At 41.7% G+C, this 27,844-nt stretch overlaps 2 protein-coding genes across 4 annotated transcripts in view; one reads left to right on the top strand and one right to left on the bottom strand.

Moving 5' to 3' along the window:
- Window positions 1-1,328: 1,328 nt before the first annotated feature.
- LOC120717266 (gastrula zinc finger protein XlCGF46.1-like) lies at window positions 1,329-10,762 on the bottom strand. Of its 3 annotated transcripts, XM_040005194.1 has the most exons (5): window positions 10,526-10,762; window positions 6,786-6,916; window positions 4,738-5,937; window positions 2,979-2,996; window positions 1,977-2,842 (listed from the first exon to the last, which is right to left on the bottom strand). In XM_040005194.1, the coding sequence occupies exons 1-5, from the start codon at window positions 10,563-10,565 to the stop codon at window positions 2,798-2,800; spliced, it is 1,434 nt and encodes a 477-aa protein (XP_039861128.1). In that variant the 5' UTR covers window positions 10,566-10,762; the 3' UTR covers window positions 1,977-2,797. The 3 variants fall into 3 exon arrangements, with proteins under 3 accessions (XP_039861125.1, XP_039861128.1, XP_039861126.1); XM_040005191.1 differs by lacking the exons at window positions 1,977-2,842; window positions 2,979-2,996 and adding an exon at window positions 1,329-1,969 and having other exon boundaries at window positions 10,526-10,760; XM_040005192.1 differs by having other exon boundaries at window positions 1,977-2,996.
- Window positions 10,763-15,519: 4,757 nt separating this feature from the next.
- The window catches only part of LOC120717254 (sodium channel protein type 2 subunit alpha-like), a 218,048-nt gene continuing 205,723 nt past the window's right edge, over window positions 15,520-27,844 (top strand). Inside the window, exon 1 of the mRNA XM_040005166.1 lies at window positions 15,520-16,148. The gene's annotated coding sequence lies outside the window, so the exon portion shown is untranslated. The remainder of the gene's footprint in view (window positions 16,149-27,844) is intronic.

Below are 27,844 nucleotides of genomic sequence, written 5' to 3'. Positions count from 1 at the left end.
AGTATGTGTATATGTAGCATTTGCCACTGTAATATACATAAGACAGAAAACCAAAATTATAATAATACGTACAAAGATTTACATTAAAGATATATATATAGAGATATATAGCTCCAGAAGCAGCTTCAACAGATCGCAGAGCAGATTTGTGTGTCTGAAACAAATCACAGGAAATTAATTTTGAATTGTGTGAAACCCGATCCCTGCTTTGTTTGGGGAACCAGACAAGGTCTTCCTGTTGTTTCAGATGCACTGTGTGTCGTCCTGTGTTCTTGCAGATGATTGGAAATGATCTTCTGCTCTGCATGATCACGCTGATGTTTGCATAGAGAAGATAATGAAGCAGGGCTCTAGAGTGCGACAAATTTTGTCGCAAATGTGACCAAATTTTTCAATGGTGCAACAAAAAAAATCCCTAGGTTTCACCGGTGCGACCAACTTTTCGAGTAAAAAAAAAAAAAAAATTCTCCGCAACTCTGAAAGTCTCCCTGTGGTCAACAACTGACACACATTATGCCCCTATTGTGGTCTAAACCAATCAGAGATAGCCAGGGGCGGGACATCTCAGATTGCCCGCAGTCCAGATATTCCCGTAATCCTTCGTGTGTACATTTGAAAGTGCAGGTGGTTAGAGAGAGGTGAGTAGCTTGAATGAAGCGATATCGATTCATTAAATCCTGAATCGACTTATGAACATAAAAGTATTTTGCCAGAAATGCCAGAATATCAGGTTAAAGATCACAAAACTATTTCAACAACCACCAAACAGCAAATGAGAGCAGGTAAACGGATTCCACGCAAAGAAGTAAACATAGAGCAGACCCGACGCATCAGAATCAGCTTTCTGAAAAAGCACAGCGTATCAAGAAAACACATTGTATGCTGCGATAAATGCACTGCCCAAGTTCCCTTCTCCTCACTGCCTTTCAGCGGCAGGCAGCAGCAAACAGGTCATCCAAAGGACTTTAAGCACAGGCAGTTTATCATTAACTCGTCTTTCTTGTATAACTGTGCTCTGACTAAAGAACTCTGTGTTAACAAGATTGTTAGTTAATCATTTACAAGTTAATATTGTCTGTATGGACAGCAATTTCCCCCCCAAAAAAGTGCACACGTAAAACTGTGGTTTTAAGCCACAGGTGTCAAACTCTGGCCCGCAGCCTAATTACATTTGGCCCGCGAAGCCATACCAAATTACTATTAGAGCTGGCCTACTGGTATTATACAGCTAATATATATATTGTTTAGTATTAAGCTTTGCTTGTTCCATATTCAGTTTTTCAGCAAAACGTGTTTGAGTCCAAAAGATTCATTCTTATATCTGGAGGAATAAATATATTTCAATAAATATTAACGTTAGCCCGTGACTTTGTTCCAGTTTTGAATTTTTGCCCACTGTGTATTTGAGTTTGACACCCCTGTTTTAAGCGATGCAGTTGAAAAATTTGGGTGCGCCTAAGACAAGGTGCCACCAGTGCAATCGTGGCAAAAAAATGAGTCTAAAGCCCTGTGAAGTTTATTATTGCTGCACGCGGTGAAACAGTGCATTAGTGATTATGAAACTCTTCCCACGCTGTGATTACTGGTGTCTTCAGCACAGCTGTGTTCACGATGTGTACGATGACGTGAGTACGAGAAGCTTTTCTTCCAGTGTCTGGATATGAATGCTTTCCTCAACGTGGGCTAGTTTATGTTGTCGCAGGCCTTTGGCAAACGTGAATGACGTCCCACACTGGTCACAGACGTGCTTTTTAGTCCTGTGGAGGAGTTCGTGGCGTTTTAATGCACTCGGTGTGGGAAAGCCTCTGCCACATTCTTTGCAGTAGTTCAGTTTGTGCCCAGTGTGCATACGCTGGTGTCTCTGTAGGGTTCTTTGACTGCTGAAGGATTTTCCACACTGGTCACACTGGTACGGTTTAACAATGGTGTAGTGCTGACAGGGCTCAGCGCTGGGTCCACCGTCACTGCTCTGTGTGTGAGACAAAGACTGCGTAAGTCTGGGAATTAATAAAGATCACTTCTGCCAAAAGACACCCACTGATATTTGTTTGAGTGTTTTTATGTGACGGATATATGTACTTGGACATGTCACCAGAACCAATACTTATGATACTATTGGATCCCAAAATTCTGAAAATGTGATGGTATTGTTTCTGGATGTTCAGAACTGAAGGGGGCAGTATAGCGCTACAAGTGTTCTTCTGTCCTACATGCCAAAGAAAAAAAGGAAAAAGGAAGTCCACAACCACAGGAAAAACTACAAATAGCACAAAAAACTACATGTGGAAAATGGTGACTAGTGCTGCTGCCTTAAACTCTCTTTCAAATCAGAGTCAACTGTGAAAGTTTGTTTCCAAGGGTGACAAGGGGATGATAATATATTCAGAAAATATAATATACAGGAGATGGCACGATACCACTTTTTTATGTCCGATACCGATATCATAAATTTGGATATCTGCCGATACAGATATAGTATTTTTATATATATATATATAGATATAGTACAGTTCATTTTATAATTAACAAAACAATATCTTGCTTGTATGAGTTTATACTCAAGTTTTAAAAAAACAAAACACCGTGTACGGAAGAGGACTCCCTTACTACATTTATTTATATTATCTGTATAGCACTTTAGAGCACACTTTTCACTTTATTAAAAGCACCTTATCAAGTACTTTATTTAGCATTGCACTTTAAGCATGGATTTGCACAGTAAAACATTTGCACACAAGAAGTTTAATTATTTATTGAATATTTATTGAGAATTTTAAAATGAGTTTGTAGCCTTGTTTCAGATATTGCACAGCTGCTCCTCATCAAGCAATGTGGTGGTTGTCTGTGAGGAAAAAAGAATGATGATTAAGATTGTGATTAAGGTTTACCAGTAAGGAAAACTAATGCAAATGTGTGTGGGGGGAAATCTAAGAATAAAAGTGATGCAAAAAAGTGTTTGTAAGATAATGATTACTCACCTTTCTTGCTTGTGTCCTCTTCAAGATGTTTGGGCAAATGTTTCCCGGGGGTCCAGACACCATTTAAAGGTTCCGGGAGAGATCCATAGGTTAAGAGAGTGTGGTGAATCTTTTTGTGCTTGGGTTTTGGGGTTTTTAATAATATTGGGTTTGGTGTAAAATTAAAGTGTGAAATATTTACCACTGTAATGGTAATGGCTTGGACAGTCTCTGTCGATGTGTCCTTGGGCAAGACACTTCACCCACCGCCTACTGGTGTTGGCCAGAGGGGCCGATGGCGCGATATGGCAACCTCGCTTCTGTCAGCCTGCCCCAGGGCAGCTGTGGCTACAACTGTAGCTGCCTCCACCAGTGTGTGAATGTGAGAGTGAATGAATAGTGGAATTGTAAAGCGCTTTGAGGGTCTCGAAAAGCGCTATATAAATGCAATCCATTATTATTATTATTATTATCTGCCCCCCCAACAAAACTTTGCTAGACCCGCCCCTGCACAGTTGCCAGCTGTCAGCTACATGGAAAAGGATCCTGGTGTAGAAACTAATAAATTCTACCAACAGCTTATCAAGCTTAAACGTGCTGCTGTTATTCAGCCGCTGGTTTCCTCTTTCTGGCGCAAAGTGGGCCAAAAAAAACAAACAAAGAAGAGAAACGGACTCGCGACAGAAAAGCCGATCAGCTGATCATTAATCAGTTTCATGATTGAAGTAGCAACAGGAGAGGGAGGGGGAGAGAAGAAGAGGCAGTCGCTCCATATATCGTTGTTAAGCTTAACGTACTTTACAAACATTCAGAGATGAACTTACACACTTGCTTTACTTCTCTGGGATAACTTTCTCGGAGATGAAATGCCTCGTAGCGAGGCTCCAAATGCTCCACCAGACCACCAAAAGGTCTCACACGCCACAGCCGCTCTATCACATAACGCATGCTGCTCCGACGTGCTACGGTTATGAGCTGACTTACGCTATGTCGCAAGTTTTGTGAAGTGCTTTTGTGATATTTAATGGATGAGATTACAATTTTAATTTCTTTCCGATATCCGATACAGTAATTTAGATCAGTATCGGACCGATACCAATATGTAATATCCGATCGGTCCATCTCTAGTACAAACTATGTTACTATGATTTTTGGCCCAAGGGAGGAAACTTTCAATTTCAGCAAAACACCTAAAACTCCGGCATCAATATCTGTTCAAAGATTAAAGCTGAGTAAATTTCAGTTCACAGTAGTAACGATGCTGAAGTGCACACCACCATTGTGTTTGAGGCAGCTGGTACTACTGTTGACATCAACTTTGTTTCAAAGTCTAAAACACGGTAAATGCTTATACTAATGTAATGTAACTTTGGTGGTACTTTAGGAGCCATATATTTTATGAGGTGGTGCTCATTCTGAAAAGCTTTAGAACCACTGCCTAGCCCATCTTTATGTAGGGTAATAATTATTTTTTTTATATCCTCAGAGAATACTTTCCTATGATGTGGCATGTTAAACTTCCAGTGACCAGTATGAGAGAGTATGAAAGCAATAACATGAAATTCAAACACCTGTTTTCATTTGCACCTGATACCTTTTAAAGCTAATGTGTCACATGACAACAGGGAGGGAAATGGGTAATTGGGCACAATTTGGACATTTTCACTTAGAGGTGTACTCACATTATTTAGGCAATAATGGCTGTGTTCTGAGTTATTTAGATCTAATTACTTTCTTGTTTTGAACATTCCCAAATTGAAACTGCACTAACTAAACTTACCTTACACTGACTGCACTTGAACGGCCTCTCCCTGGTGTGGATCTGTTGGTGTCGTTTTAGGACATCCGAAGACTTAAACGTCTTTTCACACTGGTCACACTTGTATGGTCTCTCCCCAGTGTGGTTTCTCTGGTGGACTCTCAGATCACTAATGCGTCTGTAGGCTTTCCCACACTCGTCACAGCGGTGTGGTCTATCTCCAGTATGGGTAATTTCATGGGCTTTTAAGTGGGAGTACTGCACGAACGGTTTCCCACACTGCTCACAGCAGTACACGTCCTCCCCGGTGTGCATGCGTTGGTGTGTTCTTAGGGTCTTTTGCAGGCTGAAAGCTTTTCCACAGAAGTCACAGTTATATGGTTTACTTCCAGAGTGGGTGCGCTGATGGGTAACCAGGTTCCCCTTACAAGTGAAATCCTTCCCACACTGATCACACCTGTAGGGTTTAAGTCCGCTGTGAGTGAGCTGATGTGTCTTTAAGTTGTCCATTCGAGTAAAAGACTTCCCACACAAATCACAGCTGAACAGCTTAACTCCAGTGTGGATCAGCTGATGAGTTTTTAAGTGATCCAACCGGATAAAAGACTTTCCACACAGGTCACATCTGAAGAGTTTGATTCCAGTGTGGATCAGTTTATGAGCTTTTAACTCGCCCATCCGGGTAAAGGCCTTCCCACACTCATCACAGCTGAATGCTTTAACCCCCGTGTGGATGAGATGGTGTCTTTTTAGCTCCCCCATGAATTTAAAAGCCTTTCCACACTGATCACAGCTGAATGGCCTAACTTCTGTGTGGATGTATTTGTGGGTCCTGAGATGTTTTGTGGTGGGAAAATTCTTCCCACACTCATCACACTTGTATGGTTTCAGCCCACTGTGGAGAAGTCGATGTGCTTTTAAGTTGTCCATTCGATAAAAAGACTTGTCACACAGGTCGCAGCTGAACAGTTTAATACCCGTGTGGATCACCTGATGTGCTTTTAACTGACCCATTCGAGTGAAAGACTTTCCACACTGCTCACATATGAACTGCTTAACTCTCGTGTGGATCAGCTGATGTGTTTTAAAATGCCCGATCCGAGCAAAGGTTTTTCCACACACGTCACATCTGTGAGATTTATCTCCACTTCCTGTTGCTGTGAAGGACTTGTCAGCTTCCTGATAGGAGTCAGGTTTTGACCCATCTTCATCTTTTTCCTCCTGCAGTAAACAAAAACAAAAAGCAGGCAGTAAGTGAAATGCAGAGATGGAGCAAACTTACACTACAAAGTCTTTAAGTTACTGAAGTTTAAATAAATTCAAGAATCTGCTGTTGTGTTAGGAGTTCTCAGATAAATAAACAGATCAGATGTCGAAGGGGAAAAAATCCTGCTCATATCGACACTGACAGGGACTGGGTAATGTGCTAAGAATGAAAGGATGCCACATCATTTGATAGAAATAAAAATGATCAACCTACAAAGGACTAAATTCAAAGACACCCTGGAAATCAAAGTGAAACAATGATGTGGAAGGCTGGTCCATTTTGCTGACAATGCAGAATGGTACTCAGCAGTTGGTACGGACCACACGTGCTTGTATGCATGGTTGACAGTGTCGGGGCAGGCTCCTAATGAGATAATGGACGGTGTCCCGGGGGAACTCCTGCAAGATCTAGCCCATGGCATCAGCGCCTGCACAGTCTGAGGTGCAACATAAACTAAACATAACGTCCCAGATGTGCTCTGTTGGAGTCTGTCAGGAGAGCGTTGGAGCCAGTCAGTCGTATCAATTCCTTCATCCTCCAGGAAATGCCTGCATGCTCTCACCACCTAAGGCCGGGCACTGACGTTCACCAGGAGGAACACACTGGGTCCTGGGTTGAATAAGATTATTAGAAACCCTGCCACAGACTGGCAACCTGTCCAAGGTGAACCGTTTGTCTGCAGGTATTAAACCATTTTTATTCAGATTTGTTTTCCTTTATTGAATTTTGATTTGAGGATAAGTTTTAAAGGGCAAGAGCAGACAGTTCAAACAATAAAATGTTACTGTGAAACTTTTCTTACCTGCTCTGATGGATCCCCACACAGTGGCTCACAGTCCTCCTCTTCTTCCATTCCTCCTCTGTCAGACTCCTCTTCTTCTTCTCTATCGGATTCCTCTTCTTCTTCTTCTCCTCTGTCAGACTCGTCTTTTCCTGAGATCAAACAGATCTTTATTAGGCTACCCTTGATTTTCACTTCTAACCAAACAGGAGACTGAAACCAGATTTAAAGCCAACAATCAGTTTGAACTCAGTTTAATTCAGTTACGACTCATTCAAATGAACCCAAACAGGTTTGATCATGAAGTTAAAAGTCAGGAAAAGAGTGAGTGCAGACCGCTAACATCAAAAAATAAAATCTGAACTAATAGCAGGCACTGAACGAGATAGGTTAAATATAAAGTAGAAGTTAGAAGGGACATGTTCTCAGCTCGATTAATGTTATTTCACTTTATCAGCATGACGTAGATCAGCTTATCTGCTAATTGGAAGGTTGTTGGTTCGATCCCTGGCTTTTTCGAACCAACAACCTTTGGCAAAATACTGAATCCCAAGTTGCTCCTGATGCTTCCAGTGTTTGTATTAATGTGTGAGACATGTTGTTGAAAGTGTTTTGAATACTCAGATTACATATTTCTGATCTATTTAAGAACCAGTCCTAAGTTATAGTAACTAATAACTTTATGAACTTAAGGAATATGTCAATTTTGTTTCTGAATGAAAAAGAAATTCTGCTTTTAGTTTTACTTGATTTAGTTCTGAAACACTGGGAGACGTCTGAGTCACCAGTTAGCATCCGACATGCATTTCATACATCCTGAATCAGGGCTGGACTGGTATCGTAGCACACTAGCCTTTGACCAGTGGGCTGACACACTCGTGGGCCGATTGGTGGATGTTATTTTTTTTTTCTTTGTCATAATCATACACGCTACAGTCTGGCCTGAAAGCCTGCTGCGCATCGGCCCTACAAGCACCGACAGTAGCCTATTAATTCCTTTTTGATTACTGACACTGGATTGCCCAATCAAATTTCTGAACGTGACCGGTCACCCTACCTTCCCTGTAGAGCGGTGCACCTTGTAGAACAGAGACTAGTGTTGAAGAAGTGTTTGATACAGATGGACAAAGAAAAAAGAAGATGGAGCTGAAAAGCTAAGAGACAAAATGAAACTAAATGAAGTAAAAGCATCAAATTAACCGACATGTTTGCAGCTGCACCGTCAACAGCAGTACCAACAACAAATGACACAAAGCCCTCACATTCACAAGAGGCTGCTGTAGCAAGCATTAGCCATGAACCATGCACCAACCTGATTAAAACTTTAACTCTATATCAATAATCAAATAAAATGAAACATGTGTATGTGTATTGTGCATACACATACATATTAGTGATCATGGTGGGCCTCCAGGGACCAGTCCAGCCCTGTCCTGATGAAATATGAAAAACCTCCAAAAAATTCATAAATGTTACCCAAAGACAGTGTGAATCAGTAGAGGCTGTTTTAGGGGTAAAAAAAAAAGGAAAAAAAAAGGGAATATTATCACCAAAAAAAAGGCATAACACAACATGTCCAGACACTAAGGGGCGATCGTGGCTCAAGAGTTGGGAGTTCGCCTTGTAATCGGAAGGTTGCTGGTTCGAGCCCCGGCTCGGACAGTCTTGGTCGTTGTGTCCTTGGGCAAGACACTTCACCCGTTGCCTACTGGTGATGGTCAGAGGGCCCGGTGGCGCCAGTGTCCGGCAGCCTCGCCTCTGTCAGTGCGCCCCAGGGTGGCTGTGGCTACAATGTAGCTGCCATCACCAGTGTGTGAATGTGTGTGTGAATGGGTGGATGACTGGATGTGTAAAGCGCTTTGGGGCCCTTAGGGACTAGTAAAGCGCTATATAAATACAGGCCATTTACCATTTTACCATTTAAGGCGTGGTTTGGAAGAGTAAAGCAAGGCCTGGATTTCCCTGGGCTAATGACATTAAACAGATACCAACATCTTCTTCAGTGATACAAAGATGCCAACAGAGCCATTATGGCTTCACCACCACAGGTGTGCAACACTAAGGACGGGCATTTTCTTAAGTCTGTGCAGGAAATGGTGAGGGCGTGACCCCAGACACACACAGCTCTCCAACAGGCTGATGAACCATTTTTCTAACCATAACAGTGCAGATCTGTAAGAACTCACACATTAAAACAGAACACATACACTGACGCCACAGTACTTTCAAAAAGCATCACTGATGAAAGACAACAACTGTAGATGGACTCGAGACACTCAGTGACCCCGACTATAAAAACTATGAGAAGCCTGAGTCTTTATGAAGATTAGGGAAACTGGTGGCCTTAAATCCAGTGTGGCTTGGTTTGCATTTCACTGAAACACTGGAGAAGAATTTAATGTCTGTATTCTTCATCGGCTGAAATTCACTCAGGATATCACAATCATGACCACCTAAGTGAAACACTTGCTGATTGGGATTATGCAGGAGTTTCAAAAGCTATGGAGACGTACCAGGCTGTTAACTGTGTGTAATTTACCTTACTGCCAGGTGTGAGGTGTATATGTTTGTGACTAAATGATCAGTTTCTGAATGTGTGAGTTCATCAAAGGGAATATATATATATATATATATATATATACATATATATATTAATAAAACAATGTAGCTTGCCATAACCTCCCATACGGAAAAGAAATAGTAAAAACGTATATGTGATTTACTCATGAAAGTGGCCACTTACATGATTTACTCATGAAAGTGGCCACTTTCGCATTACTTTCATACATTGTTTTAGTAAGTATCCAAAACATACAAGTTTCATTATATAATTTTTCAAGGGATCTTATATCTGTTTTCACTCTTATATGCTTTTCATACAAGTTTCACACAAGACAGATACAAACTTTATAAGATTTATATATATCTTTTCCATATGGGCTGTGTGTGAATGGGTAGTTTAGATAAATCTAAGCTACGAATCCTTGAGGCCGAGTCCATAACATGCAACTGTTTCAATTAGATTGATTGTCATTTTAACTGACTTTTATTTTTATTTGAATTTTATTTTATTTGTATTCTTTCACTTATTGTTGCATGTGTGTTGTTGCTGCCTGTGTTTGAGTAATTTCTGTAACTGTGAGACATCTGCTGCTGCCTATCTTGGCCAGGTCTCCCTTGAAAAAGAGGTTTTTAATCTCAGTGGGATCTTCCTGGTTAAATAAAGGTTAATAAATAAATAATGACTGAATGTAGTGTAAAGCGCTTTGGGGTCCTTAGGGACTAAGTAAAGCGCTATACAAATACAAGGCCATTTACCATTACCATTTATTACTGAACAGATCGATACATCTTACATAATCTGATTGTTACAATTACAAACTAAATCTTGTAAACAGTGTATCACACACACACACACACACACACCTTTGTCCTGCAGCAGTGAGCTGGGTATGTCAGTGATGTGTTTGTTTGGATGTGAGCAGCAGCTCTGATGCCTCTCTGAGGTGATCAGTGTGTGAGTTGCATGACTGCTGGAAACAGGTTATCACAGTAACTCAGTCCAGCGGTCAGCAATGACCTTCAGCCTCTGCTAACAGGCTAAGCTAAGTCCAGCCACAAAACAGCTGCTGTGCTTCGGCTGCTCGTTTCCTCTTACTCGGGTCAAACTGTCAGGAGGCACCGAGGAAAGAAGCACCGCGAAAGAGATAAGGAGCCGGACTGAAGCCACACCGGATCCAGACTAACGTCAGCTCGGTTACCTTTAGAAGACCCCAGACCATAAACCGAGACCAGCTCCATGATGAAGCTCCAGCACTTTCCCCGGTGTTCAGATCAGACCCGCCGGGATGAAGTGTGTCTCAAAGCGGCGGAGACGAGCGGGCAGACTGCGTGTGTGTGCTTGAAGGGCCTGCAGTCTATGGCGGACACACAGCTGCAGGAATCTCGGACACTTTCCAGGATCCTTCAGCCTAACAGGAAGTCACAGAAACACTCACATCCGGTTACAGCTGATTCCAGGACTGCGCACAATTCAGCCAGTACAGCAGGCAGCCTCTACCTGTCCGAAGGTTCAAGACATAAATCAAACGAGCTGACGGGGAAAAATATTATAACTTTATTTATTTATGATAGCGGGTTATGACTACTTCATATATATACACTTTATATATATATACATATTAAAAACGAGGGGAAAAAAAACTGTCAAAGTGTTCGAGATTAAATTTGGAAGGATAAAGCCAGAGACTGGACTCGCCTTACCTTTTCATAATTGTATAGGGGGGTTTATGGCCAGCGAATGATTGAATGAATAAATGAATCAATAAGGGGCTGGGGCAGGAGGTGGAGGTAAAATTCCGAAGAAAACCTCGAAATTTTCCATAAAGTGAAAAGTGACGCTACTTCACTTTATGTTGCGTTTGAATGAAATGATCCCACACATGTAATAGCATGCATGCAGTTATAACTGTGCTCTCATGCAGTGTCGCCAGCACGCAGGGACCTCCATGGCACTGAAGATGATAACAGAATGATTAGAGATTTCTTATTTACTTCAGTCTGTGTGAATGTCTCCCCACTTTAACCCTGAAAACTGAACGAATGGTAACTGGACACAGAGATTTATTTGTTTGTTGTTAATTGTGAGTTGTTTTTCCTTCTTCCGTGAATATTTTAATAGAAAGTTTGTGTTTCTTCTCATTTCACCTCAGTGTACTAGCCTGTACTTGAAGGTAAAGGGGTGAACTGTTTATAATAAATCCAGTCGTCCACTAGATGGAGACAAATACACATAGATGAATGCGGACTCTGGTTTAGTGAGTGCACAGGGTGGGCCATTTATATGGATACACCGTAATAACATGGGAATGGTTGGTGATATTAAAGTCCTGTTTGTGGCACATTAGTATATGTGAGGGGGCAAACTCCTCAAGATGGGTGGTGACCATAGTGACCATTTAGAAGTCGGCCATCTTGGATACAACTTTTGTTTTGTCAATAGGAAGAGGGCCATGTGACACATCAAATTTATTGGTAATGTCACAAGAAAAACAATGGTGTGCTTGGTTTCAACATAACTTTGTGGCCATTTATACGACAGGGGAATAGTTTTGTATTATCTCTGGTTTTCACATCTTTGACGTGATTGTTTCTGTCTGACTGATGCTCTGGTTGGCGCAAATCCACATTTACGAGACTGGAGATCTGTCCTGTGCACCTAAACGGGCTCCACTTCATCCTGGGGATTACATCGATACACCCATCAGGAGGTGGTTAGAACCCCTGAGGAGGACAGTGTTTGCAGAGAAGCAAGCCCAGATGCTGCATGTGCACAGAAACATCTGTGTTATAACAGGACCGGACTTTTTTAAATTAAACAAACTATCTGCATGTCTGTGAGCGACACGAAGGCTCTTGTTTTCTCTCTGAGAAGATGTCCTGTTGCTGCAGAAAACTTTCAACCTTTTTGTGCTTCACCTTATTGAGTATAAAATAAATCGATTTCAAGATTCTTACAAACTCTTAAACCTCTTAAACCTGATTTAAAGTATGATATCTATCTATCTATCTATCTATCTATCTATATACTGTATATATAGTAACTACTTTTGCATCCTTTATTTAATCCAGCATCTTTGCACTCTGCACCATAAACATGCTGTGTGTCTTGTTGTTATGCTGATGTCATTTTTCTGTTTTGTAGACTGAGGGCCAAGAAATAGCCGGAGCCATATTCCTCGCATGCCGACACATACTTGGTCAATCAAGCTAATTCTGATGGAAAAGCTCTCAATATGCATCTCTATCCTTTCACCCAAAGAGGGCGCTGTAGTTTAATATTTAGCCAAACAGGAGGCATCTCCTCACCTGTATTCACGTCACTGCAGTACAAAAAACAACAAGAACCCTGGTTCCTGGTTCCAATCAAACACAAACTGAAGCCTAAAAGTGAAAGAAACGACAGCAGGTCAGGCGTCTGGAGCTGTGGGAGTCAAACCTGTGACCTGCAGCCTTGGACTCCTGTGATTGGTCCTCTGCTCAGAGCTTTTTCTGTTTTTCTGAAACCAGTGAAATATAATCTTTAAAAGAAGTGAAAAGTTGTTCGCAGTGAGAACTGATCAGTGACGCTCGAGGACTTTTACAGAGAGTTAAGCGGAGATTCATTTTCCTGTCTGAAGAACTGCAAAAATGTGGCGTCTATAGTTCTGGTGTAAATGTAGAAAGGGTGCTGGATTCGTTTCTTGCCCCCTTCACCACAGTGTTATATTATATTAATATCACAGCTGCAGATGTTTACGGCCGACCTTATTTTAAATACTTCGTGCTCACTTTCATCTCTAGTGAAACATGATAAAATGTAAAGTATGCGTGCAGCGCTACTGTCCTGTGAGGAGCACGCATCTCTTACTAACTGCTGTGATGACAGTAAGTGATAACACACACCAGGGGGAGACTGTGATACGCTTCACACTGTGGGCTTGCTGCTAACAGGCGGCATGCTGGGAAATAATGGATCCTGCTGAGAAGTGGACTCAAAGTTATCGGATTGGGGAAAAAAATCCCAAATAAATAAATAAATGTTGGACTGTTATCATGAAGCGATGATGTGACTCAATCATCTTCATTTTGCTGATTAAAGTTGATGTTTTTTGGAGTTTCTATTCATTTATCATTATATTGTTTTTATATTATTTATGTTTATTCTGTTGCTACAATTTTTTGTCTTTATTATTAATTTCTCTTTTTTCTTAAATGAAACATTTTTGTTGTTTTTTCTTTCCCCTGCTTTTACTGTTAGCAGAGATCAACTTCCAGAACATGTTTAAAAATATTATAAATTACATTGAAAACATTAAGTTGTGTTCTTTGGTTGTTACTGTTGTAAAATATTTAGTTTCAATTTACTTTTCCAAATCCCTCAGTGATAGTTTTACTCCTTAGTTTTTATAATGTCAGTGGTTTTGTGCAGGGAAACATTTTGGATGTTTAGAGCAGATATTACAAGTACATGAAATAAAATTATGAACAACAGTCTCCTCAGGCCAGTTGTGCTGACAAACGTAATCTTAACGTTAGTTTTATAAGGACAATACTGAGTTCTTGTTGTTAGTTTTACTTTGCTGTAATAACCTTGTTGGATCATTGAATGAAACAACTACATGCAGCCATGATTTTATGATCTCGCATCAATCTCTCACAGCAGACAAGGAAAAACCTACAATCCAAATCCAATCCAACTCGTGCATTCTGGGTAGTGTAGTCACACATGTGTGTTTGAAACGGTCGTGTTTAACTTTAAATCCTTGATTTTAGCGTGTTGTGATCATGCTTTAGAGATGCTGTCTTTAGAGTTTGAGTCTTGTGGGTGTGTGATGTGTTTCCTTGTGTTTGTGTGGCTGAGAGCAGCTTTACAGTGTATCCACACAGGAATACGCGAGCAGTGATGAGCTGACCAGTGACTGTGGATTATTAACGCAATTCAGCGACTTGTGTATAATAAGAATTAGTGACGCTGAATTAAACTTTGCTTAACTTCACAGTGAGTGATTGAGAAGATAACAGTTGGACAGAAGGATACTGCTGATTGAGACATGACTTTGCAGCAAATACATTAAAGGGACAGCCAACATTAATGCGAGCTACCACCTCCAAATCTAAGGCCAAAGTTCTCAGTCAAAAAACAGTGGAGTGCCCAGTCCAGGTTGGGAAGGAGTTAAATCTTTTTGTGAGTGAAGGAAAGAGCTGGAGATTTTCAGGTGGACTGGTGTGACATAGACAATAATGAGGGCGCTGTAACGCTGTGGTGATGAGAGAGCTGTGTGACAGTGAAACTGTGGAATTATGGATCGATCTATGTTCCTATCCTCACCTTCTCAACGTGGAGATGGCAGGGGAGGAGGAGAGCTGGGCATCTCTGCCTAGGCCCAACCCCCCGTGACCCAGAACTGCAGGAATGGATCAATCGATGTCAATACACTGCAGTGACTGACAAGCTGTGATCATAATACCAGGATTTACTAAATAAATGAGATAAAACCAGAGTTCCTGTAAATGATCCGGTGTATGGAGCACAAAAGCAGGCTCTCTCTCCTAACACAAAATGTAAACTCTATACTTGCAGGTTTGGCAGGTTTAACAGATCACCGGGACCGAGACTCCTGGGAAGTGTTGATGTTCAAGGTAGTCATTGTTGATAAATGTTGATAAAGTTGGTCTATGGGTCACAAGAAATGAAACATAAAGTGTGTCGGACTGAAACTATGTTTGGCTTTTTTATTTGGGCAGCACAGGCAGAATTCTATTTTATAAGGAAACATGTTTTTTTACTGTGCATAAGACAATGAAACTCATGGACTCTGACTTCATGTTGTGAATGATTAATATAAATGTCTGTAAAGTGTGCGGTGTTTGGGGCACATGTATGTAAAACAGTCTTTATCGTAATATTTTTTATTTCATTTTTTAGCATAAAGTATATTTAAGTTAGAATTACACAGCACACTTCTAGTGCTACACATCATGAACTGTCAGGTGTACAGAGGTCTGATAAACTGCATTAATACATCTTAGCCGTTACTCTCATGCGTGGACTTTCTGCGTGTCTCTGCTTACAAAAGTGCGCGTGCCCTCGGCCACCACAGAGCGAGACAAACGGGAATTGGGGCGTAACCTCGCGATAATCCACTCCCTCTCTATCTCCCCTTTCCCAACTCTCTCCCTCTCTCTCTCAGTGCTTGGGGGCAATCAAGCGGCGGGGATGATGGGAGTCCGGCCGGTCAGCCCTGCCAGCCTACCGACGCACCTAAACGCAGCCCAGCACTCCGCTGTGACGGCTCAACTTCTCTGTGTTCCTCCTCCCAGAATCTACCCAGAGAAACAGTAAAACCAGCAGCTGGAGCCCACGCGGGACTTTATTGGAAGCGCGCGCTCCTTTGCTTTTTAATGATCACACCTGAAAAGGATAAAATTCTTTTTCTGTTTTTAAAATCTGCTTTCGTGATTCGGACCAGGGCTCCTTCCAGGATTAAAGGGGAGCAGATGAAGAGCTAAAGCCGCTCCAGGAGAATTAAGAAGTTGGGGAGATGCTGGAGGAAGCGGAGCAGGCGGAGTGAGGGAGCCCGGTGCGCACTTTCTCCTCCCCGGCTGGACTGAAGCGCTACAGTCCGCTCCTCTTTGCGCTGCTGGAGGCGCGCGCAGGGGACACTTGCTCATTCATCTCAGCTACATCATCACTTTCCCTGGATTAACAAACCAAGCGAAGAAGAGCTCAGAGATTTCACTCCACGCACTCCGCGGAGTTTTCCTGTGTGGATGGGGTTCGAGCGGCGCGGCGGGGATGGTGTGAAATAAAGCAGCAGTTTTTTAAACGCAGGAGTTTCACATGTGAGTATCTCCTTTTCTTCTTAAAGCTCGGGAATGTTCCTGAACGATTGAACTCTGACCTTTCCCGCTGATCCTGGCGTTTCCAAACACCTGCGACACGCCGCGCGGCGCGCTCCTGATATCAGCCGTTTATTTGCCCCGTGAGCGCGTTCACGAAGCAACTTTAATCAGACCGGAGAGTGTTCGGGTGCGTTTGGAGGGCCCAACTCGTTAAAACGTCCCAGCCTCTTAATTTATTTACTCCCCTGCAAAGAATGACCCACGCGCGCGTTCCTGGAGTTTAAAGGTAATTGAATTTCCCCCACCTGCCTCAAAACTCCCGTTTGCACCCATTTCCACGCAAATTTGTTTTTTTTATGACGCAGGCGGAGGTCAGCCCCGAAAACTCGCAGTTTTCAGTAGATGTCAGAGCGCTTCACCCTCCTTCACTTCCCCTTCTGCTCCGCTGCTTTGAGCCACTTTCGCCCTCCAGAGACTCCGCTCCCCCTGTTCCTATGCAACCCCGCTCCTTCCCGGCCGTGCCGAGCCGAGCACACCCGTGCCACCACTTTCCATTAATTAAGCGGCTTTGTTTATGTGAGAGGAGGCTCATTTGGGGCCGTGCTGGTGGCTGCCGGTTGTCATATTTACGTCTTTGTGATATTCCAATAACACCGCTGAGACGCGAAGTGCGTCAGTCTGACCTTTCTGCCACTTTTTCCTCCAAGAATCTTTCTGTTGTGAAACGCATAAAAGAATCCCGCAGATATGAGGACTTGTTAGAGGATGTACGTGTCTGGTACATGTATTTGATGTCCTCGATGGTCACACCGGACTTTCTTATATCGCTGTAATATTTAAATGTCACTGGAGGTGTGTGTTTGGCGCTGAGTAATGAGTTTACAGACGGAAATGGCACCAGAAGTGTTGTCTATTCATTTTCTTTTAATGGAGCCGTTGATTTGCTACACGCTCATAGAGAGAAACACTGCTACAGTCAAAGTCATTTTCTGTCCCTACAGGTACAGTCACCATAAATGTCCCCCGCAGAGCTCATTATTAGTCCTCCGGGCCTGAAAAGGTGCGCAGTTGTATATTTGCACCGTTTATTCCAAGATTTTCAGGAGAGCGTTTTTGCTCAAAATTGCTGCTCAAATATTAACTTCAGTCTTCAATTTGTTTATTTGAGATTTTCTTTAATAATCTGACATGCCTCATTCGGTGTCTGTACAGAGGTTTGTAAGGTCGCCTCACAGTGAGAAAGTTCTGGGTTTGAGCCTTCGTGGGCGATTTGTTCTCTCTGTATCTCCATGTGAGAACTCAAAGGTGTTCTCCAGAGGTTTAGAGCAGCACTGGTTCTTCTAGATGTATTCTGACAAGTTCATCCTGTACCTGTCTTGCATATCAGAAAAGAAACAAGGTTTAAGTTTCTTTTCATCATTGCACTATGAGAAATTTGTTTTACAGCAAGAATTCCCATTATAACAAGAAATACAACAGAAACTAATTACAGGAAATGGAAGAATTTCTACCAAGTAAGCAAAAAGAGCAAACGTGCTAGAGTAGAGACAGAAATACAAGCAAAGTCCTGTTTTCTATTAAGCATATTAATAACACTCAGAAGAAACGAGACATGGAGGGTTTCAGTCCTCCAAACAGCTGAGGGTAAAAACTCAAACTGTCCAGCAGTCGGTGGTTCAGACCAGCTCTGACTCTCTGTTCTTACAAATCCTTCAGTTTTAACTGCTTATTTATTAAAAGCTTTTATTGTTTATTTGGGGTGGGATTTCTCCATTCTCCCCACACAGCCAAACACAATCTGCTGATTCTCTCCTGGCTCTAAGGACTCAAAAACATGACATTGGGTGGTTGTTACATGTACAAGATTCAAACTTGTAATTTGAACTAAATAATTTCATCTTTCTATGGTGAACGTAATTAAATCATGTAGCATCTGCATGAACTTCAGCAACTTAATTTGTTCTTGTTGAGATGACCTGATACAGTCGAGTAAGAGCGGTTATTTGCTGGACTCACGCAATTCACAAGATCACATTAGATGTCAAACTGCAGGAAAATCGCTGGAGTTTTAAGAGGCAGACAACTACACCCACACCACGTGTATGCTATCGCTATTTATTGTGGTTTAACCTGTCAAGGACAAAAACGTACAGAGAAGTCTGCATCAAGCCTTGAAATCACAGCTTTCCTAGTTTTAAGCCTGGAGTGACAGCTTGGTGGTGTGATGGTCGGTGCTGGTGCCTCACAGCAAGAAGGGCCTGGGTTCAAATCCACAATCCAATCTAGAGTTATTGGTGATTCTAAACTACCCATGAATGCAAATGGTTGTCTGTCTCTATGAAATCATCAACCCCCATATTGGTTCATTAAGCAAGACTAGCAGTAATTGCCTTGATTAACAAAGTTGTTCAAACAACAAGATTTCATTGTGTTTTCCTGAAGTTTTTAACTTGTGCAGAATGAATTAAAACAAAATTCTGATTACATTAAACCACTAAATGCCAAATGTGTTGGTTTGACATGGTCAAAAATGGGTTATTGTACTTGGTTAAATCACGTGGAAAAAGGTGACACGATTAAATTGTGTTCATCCAACAACAGATTTTTTTGAGTGAGTGCAGACATGAGAAAAAGTGTTGAGCTGTCAGACTAGAAATGACTGGGTCATAAATTAATGTGGACCTGGTTTTGCACCTTTTTAACCTCCTGACATCCACCTGGTCACCATAAAACCCCCCTGAGGGCAAGGTTAGGGTTAGGTTGCATTTTAGCCACATGCTACACATGCATAGTTTCAGAAACTGGAAACAGTGGTGTCAAATTCAGTTCCAGGTCCGGGTGGCAGAGAAAAGCGCAGGGCCGCATAATTACGCTTAATAAATTGATTTCAAAATGTCTGCATAAGACGCAACATCCTCAACCGGCCCACAGGAAAAAACAGTGAGCGATGAACTGTGAAAGGAGCCGAACGATGGCTGTTTTGGAAGTTTGACTAATAACAGAAAAGTAAAAGATGGTAGTTTGTGCAGTTTGGCTGTAAGCTTTAGCTTTCTTTCTTTCAAGTTTTCAAAGTCTCTGAGTAATTGTGGTCGTGGTATTGACCATAATTGCAGTTATGATTTGTGCCCTGACTGAGCTGTTCTGCTTTCATAGAAGCTTTTTAGAGAAATGTTGGTAAACCAGTGCCTGAGAAACACTGATACAGCAAATGAAAATGCACCGATGGCTTTTTTGTGCTGCTGCTGTGTGTGTGTTGCACTAACTGATCTACAGTCTCACGGCACACCTGCTTTGAGTTACCGTGGGAACCACTGTGAAAACCGCTGCATAAAGCTGACAAACAGATGCACCTTTAAAGATACAATAAATGTTTCTGACTTCTAGAAGCAGATTTGAAATCACCTCACGGTGCTGCTGAACACGTGCACCAGGTATCGGTAACGGTTTAGTTTGTGCAAAGGTTCAAGTTTTTTTTTTTCTCCTGAAAGGAACAAACGCAGCAACATTTAGAGCTGCAGTGTGTTAATTCAATTCACAAATTTTGACCTTCCACCTTCTGGATGAATCCCTCTCCGTCACAAACACCACCTGGCTGACTCGGATTATAATTCGCAGGTCAGCGGCGTGCAGTGTGACTGTTGTCGCCTGGTGATAAAATCTCATATAACTCACCTGATAAAGACATGAATGGGTTTATCATCACATGATTTATGTACAGATTCATTAAAATTAAAGAAGTGAAGTTAGTTCTATAACGTGAAAGCATGAGAATCAACAGTTTTATCTAGTTAACAGGAAGCGAGTTTAAATTATTAAAAGAATTATTATAAATGATTTGTAATCAACCAATTAACCATTTAGCTTATAAGAAATAAAAAAGGCTAAAAATGTTGTTTCACTTCTTTTATTTTCTTCAACCACAAAGTTCAGAAACACAACTATATATTTGAGATATATTACTGCAGAAGATTTATTCATAACACACGTGAAAAGACCCAGGAAAACCGAGTTAATGATAAAAACGATAACAAAATAACGCTGAAAACCGATAAAAACCCTGAAAACCTATACATTTCACACCTGAGCCTCAACTCTCACGGCCCGGTACCAAACGACTCACGGACTGGTCCGAGGCCCGGGGGTTGGGGACCGCTGGATTGGAAGAAAAATGGCAGGTAATTAGCCAGAGTGCTATTTTAACCTCACATCAGGTCTCCTCTCCACTCCACCCCCCACCTCTGCGATGTGTCCTTGAGCGGGACGGCAGATGAAAGACTTGCAGCCTAAACGTGTTAACAAAGAACCAGGACCAGCTTTTGGACCACATAAACAAAACTCCCCCGGCAGCTTTATCTTAATGGATCTCATTCAGCTCCAGCTGTGCGCAAACAAACTTTTTTTGTGATAAACTGAAGCACCTTTACTCCATTCCTAAATTCATCCACCCATTCCCATCTGCATATCTAATTCAGGGTGTGATGGGGCGAGAGGCAGGGTACAGCTACGGCTAATTTAGCATCACTAACTAATCTAACATGCGTGTCTTGTGAGAGGAATCCAGAGTACCTGGAGAGAACCTACACAGGTACCGGGATATTATGTAAACTCCACACAGAACGGCCGCAGGCAGCAATCTCTCACTGCCACTTTCTAACCTCCCTGCATGGGTATGAAATAGTGCTGTTGTAGGTGTGAGGCTGGAGGTGCACAGGTGAGGTGTCTCTTGGTCGTTTGCTTCGGCTCTGCCGCTCTCAGCTTCAGTGTAGATGTCCTGGTGTGTGCAGAGCTGCTTGGGCCTCTCAGTGCCTGGGAGAAGCTGCAGGCTTGCTGCTTCTGATACCTTATGGTCAAAAACACTCAGTTTCCTTTTTCATTTACATTAGACTTAAAACTGACGAGAATCTGCTGAAAAAGACAGGAAAGTCAAAGAAAATGAGAAGCTGCAAAGAAGAAGATTTGTTGGTGGAACAAACGCTGATGGAAGGTCAGAAAAGAATCCTCAGACTGAGAAGCTTCCGGTGGCACTGAAGATGCAGTTTCAGTGTCGCTTGGATTGCTTCAAAATATGTAAGAAAATAAATAAATAATCTGCAGTCCTGTGATCCCATTGCCTTCTGGATTCTGGATGGAGTGACGGTTACAGACAGAAGAGGCCATCAGGGGTTATTATACGCTTTACTGGAGCGTTAGGACGGCACCAGTTAGTGTGCTCGCAGAGAGTCTCTGGTCGTGATGTATTCAGCTCCACTCGCTTCTTCATCATGTTTTAGTTCCTGTTTACTGAACAGGATGTCTCAAAGCAACTGGCTTCTGAAGTCGATCCAGGAACGTCTGGGCACTAAGATTAATGAAGATATTTCTGTAAACGACGGCCGTTAGCTGAGAAAAAAATAAAAAAAATAAAATAAAAGCAGGTGTAGCTATTTTTTTTTTTTTTTTTGGAAAGAGCAGCAATATTAAAAAGAAATCTCAACACCTGACAGCCAAGAGTGTGAAACACTTGTTTGGGCTTCAGTGTGCAGAATGATGTGTGCAGCCGGTAAAGGAGTTTCAAACTAATCTGAAAGGCAAGCCTCTCGTAACGGGCAGTTTAGACCAGCATGAAGAGGAAACCTGAAACCTGTAATGTGCAAACATGAGAACAGACTGTCAGCGATACAGGGCAGGCCCTGCAGATAAAGTTTTAAGTGAAAATAAGAACCTTTATTTTTATAGCACTTATAAAAAAAAAATCAGTGTTTTACAAAAACTCACGTAACAGTTTCTAACAATGAATCATCGAACCGATATCAGTTTACAAAGGGTCGTGCTTTATAAAATATGATGGATTATTTATAAAAATTAAAATGTAGAGGGATACTACAGGGAGTGCAGAATTATTAGGCAAATGAGTATTTTGTCCACATCATCCTCTTCATGCATGTTGTCTTACTCCAAGCTGTATAGGCTCGAAAGCCTACTACCAATTAAGCATATTAGGTGATGTGCATCTCTGTAATGAGAAGGGGTGTGGTCTAATGACATCAACACCCTATATCAGGTGTGCATAATTATTAGGCAACGTCCTTTCCTTTGGCAAAATGGGTCAAAAGAAGGACTTGACAGGCTCAGAAAAGTCAAAAATAGTGAGATATCTTGCAGAGGGATGCAGCAGTCTCAAAATTGCAAAGCTTCTGAAGCGTGATCATCGAACAATCAAGCGTTTCATTCAAAATAGTCAACAGGGTCGCAAGAAGCGTGTGGAAAAACCAAGGCGCAAAATAACTGCCCATGAACTGAGAAAAGTCAAGCGTGCAGCTGCCAAGATGCCACTTGCCACCAGTTTGGCCATATTTCAGAGCTGCAACATCACTGGAGTGCCCAAAAGCACAAGGTGTGCAATACTCAGAGACATGGCCAAGGTAAGAAAGGCTGAAAGACGACCACCACTGAACAAGACACACAAGCTGAAACGTCAAGACTGGGCCAAGAAATATCTCAAGACTGGTTTTTCTAAGGTTTTATGGACTGATGAAATGAGAGTGAGTCTTGATGGGCCAGATGGATGGGCCCGTGGCTGGATTGGTAAAGGGCAGAGAGCTCCAGTCCCACTCAGACGCCAGCAAGGTGGAGGTGGAGTACTGGTTTGGGCTGGTATCATCAAAGATGAGCTTGTGGGGCCTTTTCGGGTTGAGGATGGAGTCAAGCTCAACTCCCAGTCCTACTGCCAGTTTCTGGAAGACACCTTCTTCAAGCAGTGGTACAGGAAGAAGTCTGCATCCTTCAAGAAAAACATGATTTTCATGCAGGACAATGCTCCATCACACGCGTCCAAGTACTCCACAGCGTGGCTGGCAAGAAAGGGTATAAAAGAAGAAAAACTAATGACATGGCCTCCTTGTTCACCTGATCTGAACCCCATTGAGAACCTGTGGTCCATCATCAAATGTGAGATTTACAAGGAGGGAAAACAGTACACCTCTCTGAACAGTGTCTGGGAGGCTGTGGTTGCTGCTGCACGCAATGTTGATGGTGAACAGATCAAAACACTGACAGAATCCATGGATGGCAGGCTTTTGAGTGTCCTTGCAAAGAAAGGTGGCTATATTGGTCGCTGATTTGTTTTTGTTTTGTTTTTGAATGTCAGAAATGTATATTTGTGAATGTGGAGATGTTATATTGGTTTCACTGGTGAAAATAAATAATTGTAATGGGTATATATTTGTTTTTTGTTAAGTTGCCTAATAATTATGCACAGTAATAGTCACCTGCACACACAGATATCCCCCTAAAATAGCTAAAACTAAAAACAAACTAAAAACTACTTCCAAGAACATTCAGCTTTGATATTAATGAGTTTTTTGGGTTCATTGAGAACATGGTTGTTGTTCAATAATAAAATTATTCCTCAAAAATACAACTTGCCTAATAATTCTGCACTCCCTGTATATTCATATACTTATTTTTAAGGATTCTCACCAGACAAGTGAAGATTTTAATGAAAAACAGCACAAAGGTCTGCTTTATGTAAATGTTAACGTTTAAATAGTTAAATCATTTAAATATTTGCTGTGTGGCTGGTTTCAGTCAGGCTGTGTGGAGGAGGAGAAAGTTCCACATCCTAGAAATGATTATTTCTTGTCTGGAAATTGTGACTTTGTGGAGAATCAGTTGTATAGACCCAGATCGAGATTAATGTTTGCCGGTTCTTGTGCCACATTCGGTCTTACTTGACAGTTTGTCTCATTCAGACATAGGTCCAGCTTACCTGGACCAGATGTCAGTCATGTCATGGTTTCTGGGCCACATCTGGCTAACTCCACACTGGCTGGCACACCCAAAGTCTTATTTAAGGTCTTATTGGTATAAAATATGTTATATTTGATAAACAGATGAAGCAACTCAATATCAGGAGCTCAGTTCATGAAGAAATGTGAGACTGGCCTATGCTCACCGTAATACCTGCAGATGGCACACATCTCCAGCTGTTTCCAGCTGTTGAATCAACGCCCCTGATATTCTTATGTAGAAGCCTCTCAGTGTGGTAAAGCTGACAGAAATTTAAATTCCCAACAGTTTTCTTAGACTTTCACAGGACTTTAGATCTACTTTGTAGACAGAAGCCCCAAAATTCACAAACTAAATATAGAATGACAAAAAGATGTTGAATAACCGATAAATGGCTTTTACTGCTATTTAAACATTCAGCATTTATTGTTGAATAAAATCATAATGAATAATTATTAGTTAAAAATTATTACTATGGTTAGAATTGACTTCTATTAATGAAAAAAAAAAACCTTGACTGTAAAAACTTAATAACTTGTGATACAAATTGTGATTTTATTTTGAAACAATGAAATATGTTGATTTATCAATAATGATGGGAGCTGAAGTCCTGTTTGTGACGGTTGAGATAAAAAAAAAAAAGATTTGTAAGATGATATGAATGTTGTTTATTGCAGAAGCTTGGAAATGACAGCGTATGAACAGGAAATGCAACCACTGAAAGAATAAAGAAATACCTCAGTAAAAAGCTCAGATGTTATTGTAGCAAAATATTACTCTGTAATGTCATAAAAACTGCAATGAAAGCGCCACTTCAACAATCACTGTCCTTGCATATTCATATATTTTGCCAGGTGTGGTGTGGTGAGGGTGTGGCCTGTGCGCAGGTGCAGTTACAGGTGTAGGGGACCTTTAGAGAGCAGCGGTCAGTTTGCCTCGTCACGGTTGCAGCTCCTCCTCAAACAGCCTGTAGCTGCTGTGTCAACACCTCGCCGCCGCTCTGCTGCGGCCCACAACAGGTGTTCGAGTGCTGCACCGCCTGCCTCGCATGCATCACGTGTGTGTTTTTGTGTGTGTGTCTGTGCCTACATGGGTCCGTTCATGTCTGAACCCGTATTTGGTGCGTTTGTGTGCGTCCGGATGCCTCTCGGTGTGTTTCTGTGTGTGCGTGGTTGAAAAGCCCCACACGGCGTTGTGCTGTTTGTTCAGTGTTGGAGCAGCAGGCCTGACCTTTGCTGAGCAGGAGCTAAGACAACATGAGCTGCTGTTAGCCGGACGAGCTGCACTGGGGCTCTCTGACATCAGTCCTCAGGTTGGAACCAGCTTCCTGCTTATTACCTCTTACCTTTGTGCAGAAAAGGCACTACGGGAAACCCGAGAGCATCTCTATAGCTTTTATGGTCAAGCTTAGAAACCCACAGTCCACCTCTGAGCATTTGCTTAGCATTCATTTCCTTTGTTGTCTTCCTGCCGTTTGTTTTCATGGCCATTAACTCCCATGAAAGACGTAAATGTTCATGTCGTACCCTCTAAACAAAGCATGAAATGGTCTGGAACGCAAACCGCAACTTGTGGTTCCTGGCACTGCCGGCTGATTTCAGCGAAACAAACTTTTCTGAGAATCCAAACTCAGAACGATCACCTGCGCTCCAAAGAAATGACATTCGAACTTGCTTTTCATTTGGTCATATAAAAGCTTTAGGAGTTACACAAGTATTCACGGCAGGTCCATCTCAGTGTAGCAAATGCACTTTAAAAAGTTTTGCAAACTTTATATTCAAATGTAAAAATGTAGGAAGTGAAGACAGATTTAAACACATCAGTTATCTAAACATCTAAGAAGCTCATAAACACTGATTATTACCCATACCCAGCACACAGTTTGTTCATAGCTCCTCCATAAAGCTCTATAGTTTATTATCAGCTGGTCACATATGAGCTCCTCTCATTGGTAGTTGCTTCAAACAGTTACCTAGACGTTTATCCCACAGTCTCTGGCTGCCTCGTCTCCATCAGCACATTGCACAATCTGCTTTCCAGAAGGAAACAAAGTCTAAACATAACTGAAGTAACGATCATGACACCGTTAAGCATTTTAATGTCAACAACAACAATAAAAGTGCACTCCTGCATCTCTACAGCATTTTCTAATCTGCTGAAGGACCTCTACAGTCTTTTAAAGGCCTTTTTGTCACCACTGCCAACAGTTAGGAGCTCTCTGAATAACTTTCTTCATTATCAGGAAGTTAGTCATACCTTTAAGCAGAAAATTGTCAAAAGAAAAACACATTCTTCTGAGTCTTAAGAGTCGTTCTTAAAGCTACTGTTAGCTGCTGGTGCTCTAGATTGTATTTATTGTGATTAACTGTTTGTCACCACTTGTTGAGCTGCCTGGATTTCACTGCGTTTCCTCCAGCAGATCGCCTGAGTCCCTGGTTCAGACCGAAGGCGGTGACTCAGCGGCACAGCAGCTCCGTGAGGAGGCTGAGTCAGGATGGACAGATCTGTTGCTTTAATCTCAGTGATCCTCTCTCCCAGAGAACGCAGAGCTGACAGTTTAATTATCTGTAATTTCTCTGTTAAAGCAGCTTGCAGAGAAAGACTCTTAAAAGTGACGCCTTCTCTCCGTCCTTCAACAATTTTACTGCCCAAATCAGCAGAGCTTGTTTTTTTCAGATTAATGGATGCTCATATTGAATGAAATACACGCTCACTTGGCAGTTTATAGCACCTAGCTGAAACCAGCGCAGTCCAATCAAACGGCCCTGCAGTAAATCATGTTTCAGAGCTTTTAAAATTTAGTTCAATTCATCTTTGGGGCCATTATGGTCTGTGGTGCCGTTCAGCTGAACTGCATTATAAATAGAGGCATGTGTTTTATTTGGATTGAATGGGATGATTGAAATAATAGAAACAGCACTACATATGCAGCCCATAAAAGTCACACTTTATAAAAGCAGTTCCAACAAACACTGAGCATTATAAGCTTCACGTAGGAGGATTTACTGCAACTGTATCACCTTCATGCACTCTGATGCATTAGTGGACATAAAATGAGTCTAATCAAGTTTTTCCAAATTAAAGTTAATTGTTAAACATATATATATATATTTATATACTTTTCAATCCCAGCAGGATACTTTCAAAGAAATACAAAGTGACATGGCAATATTCACTGTGATAACACGATGTGTCCTAATCAAAATGTGTTAAGAATCAGAGATGATCTATAACAGAAAGATGTTTGAAAGCCTTAGTGTTAGACCTTTAGGGTGTTTTTTGGATCCTGAAATGAAAATATTTAGAAGAGCTGGAGCACAGGCTTCTTGAATTGCATTGCAGCCATATTATTGGTCAGATGATTACATTAAAAATGCTCCCAAAAGCTACAACAGCACAAAAATGGTCCAGAGGTCCAGTTTGGAGACCGTTAGCTGAGGTCTAGCAGGCAGCTAGCAGACAGTATTAGCATAAACCTGTCAGTAGGGTTTTCAACAATGCGATACTAATCGATACTAAAAATTTCTTCTGGGTTACAAACTCGTCTTATTTGCAACAGTATTGATACCAACAGTGCATTCCTCTCTTCTATAATGTGTGTGTTATAAAAACATCCCTGGCCCTGTAAAGTTGCACAGGTCAGGTGAAACTATCCAAAGAGGCCAAAACAGTTTTTGCATCAGGCTGTAAGCGTGTTTATTTTTGCTGTAAAGTTGGACATTTGAACATGGGAGTCTATGGGGACTGACTCACTTTTGTGGCACTAGAGGAACTGCAGCGTTTGTGTTGTCTTTGTCTTGTTGGTGCTTGCTGAGCACCTGTAGCATCTTCAGAGCTCCTCATTAAGCTCCACCTGCTGCAGCAGACCATGAGACGTGGCTGAAACTCGAACAATTGACATTTTTTGGGTCTAATTGCTCTCGGGGCGG

Source organism: Simochromis diagramma, unplaced genomic scaffold (assembly GCF_900408965.1).
Source record: "Simochromis diagramma unplaced genomic scaffold, fSimDia1.1 OVJJ01000097.1, whole genome shotgun sequence".
In the NCBI taxonomy this organism is placed as follows: Eukaryota; Metazoa; Chordata; class Actinopteri; order Cichliformes; family Cichlidae; genus Simochromis; species Simochromis diagramma.
Note: the sequence above shows the minus strand (reverse complement) of the source record. Positions and strands in the feature narration are given on the sequence as shown.

Bases quoted from the DNA above. Each gene is read 5' to 3' on its own strand.
- LOC120717266 (XM_040005191.1), bottom strand. From the start codon at position 10,565: ATGGAGCTGGTCTCGGTTTATGGTCTGGGGTCTTCTAAAG. The intron at 6,917-10,525 runs GTAACCGAGCTG...GTTTGATCTCAG, and splicing joins TGGTCTGGGGTCTTCTAAAG to GAAAAGACGAGTCTGACAGA. The intron at 5,938-6,785 runs GTAAGAAAAGTT...TGTTTACTGCAG, and splicing joins GTGGGGATCCATCAGAGCAG to GAGGAAAAAGATGAAGATGG.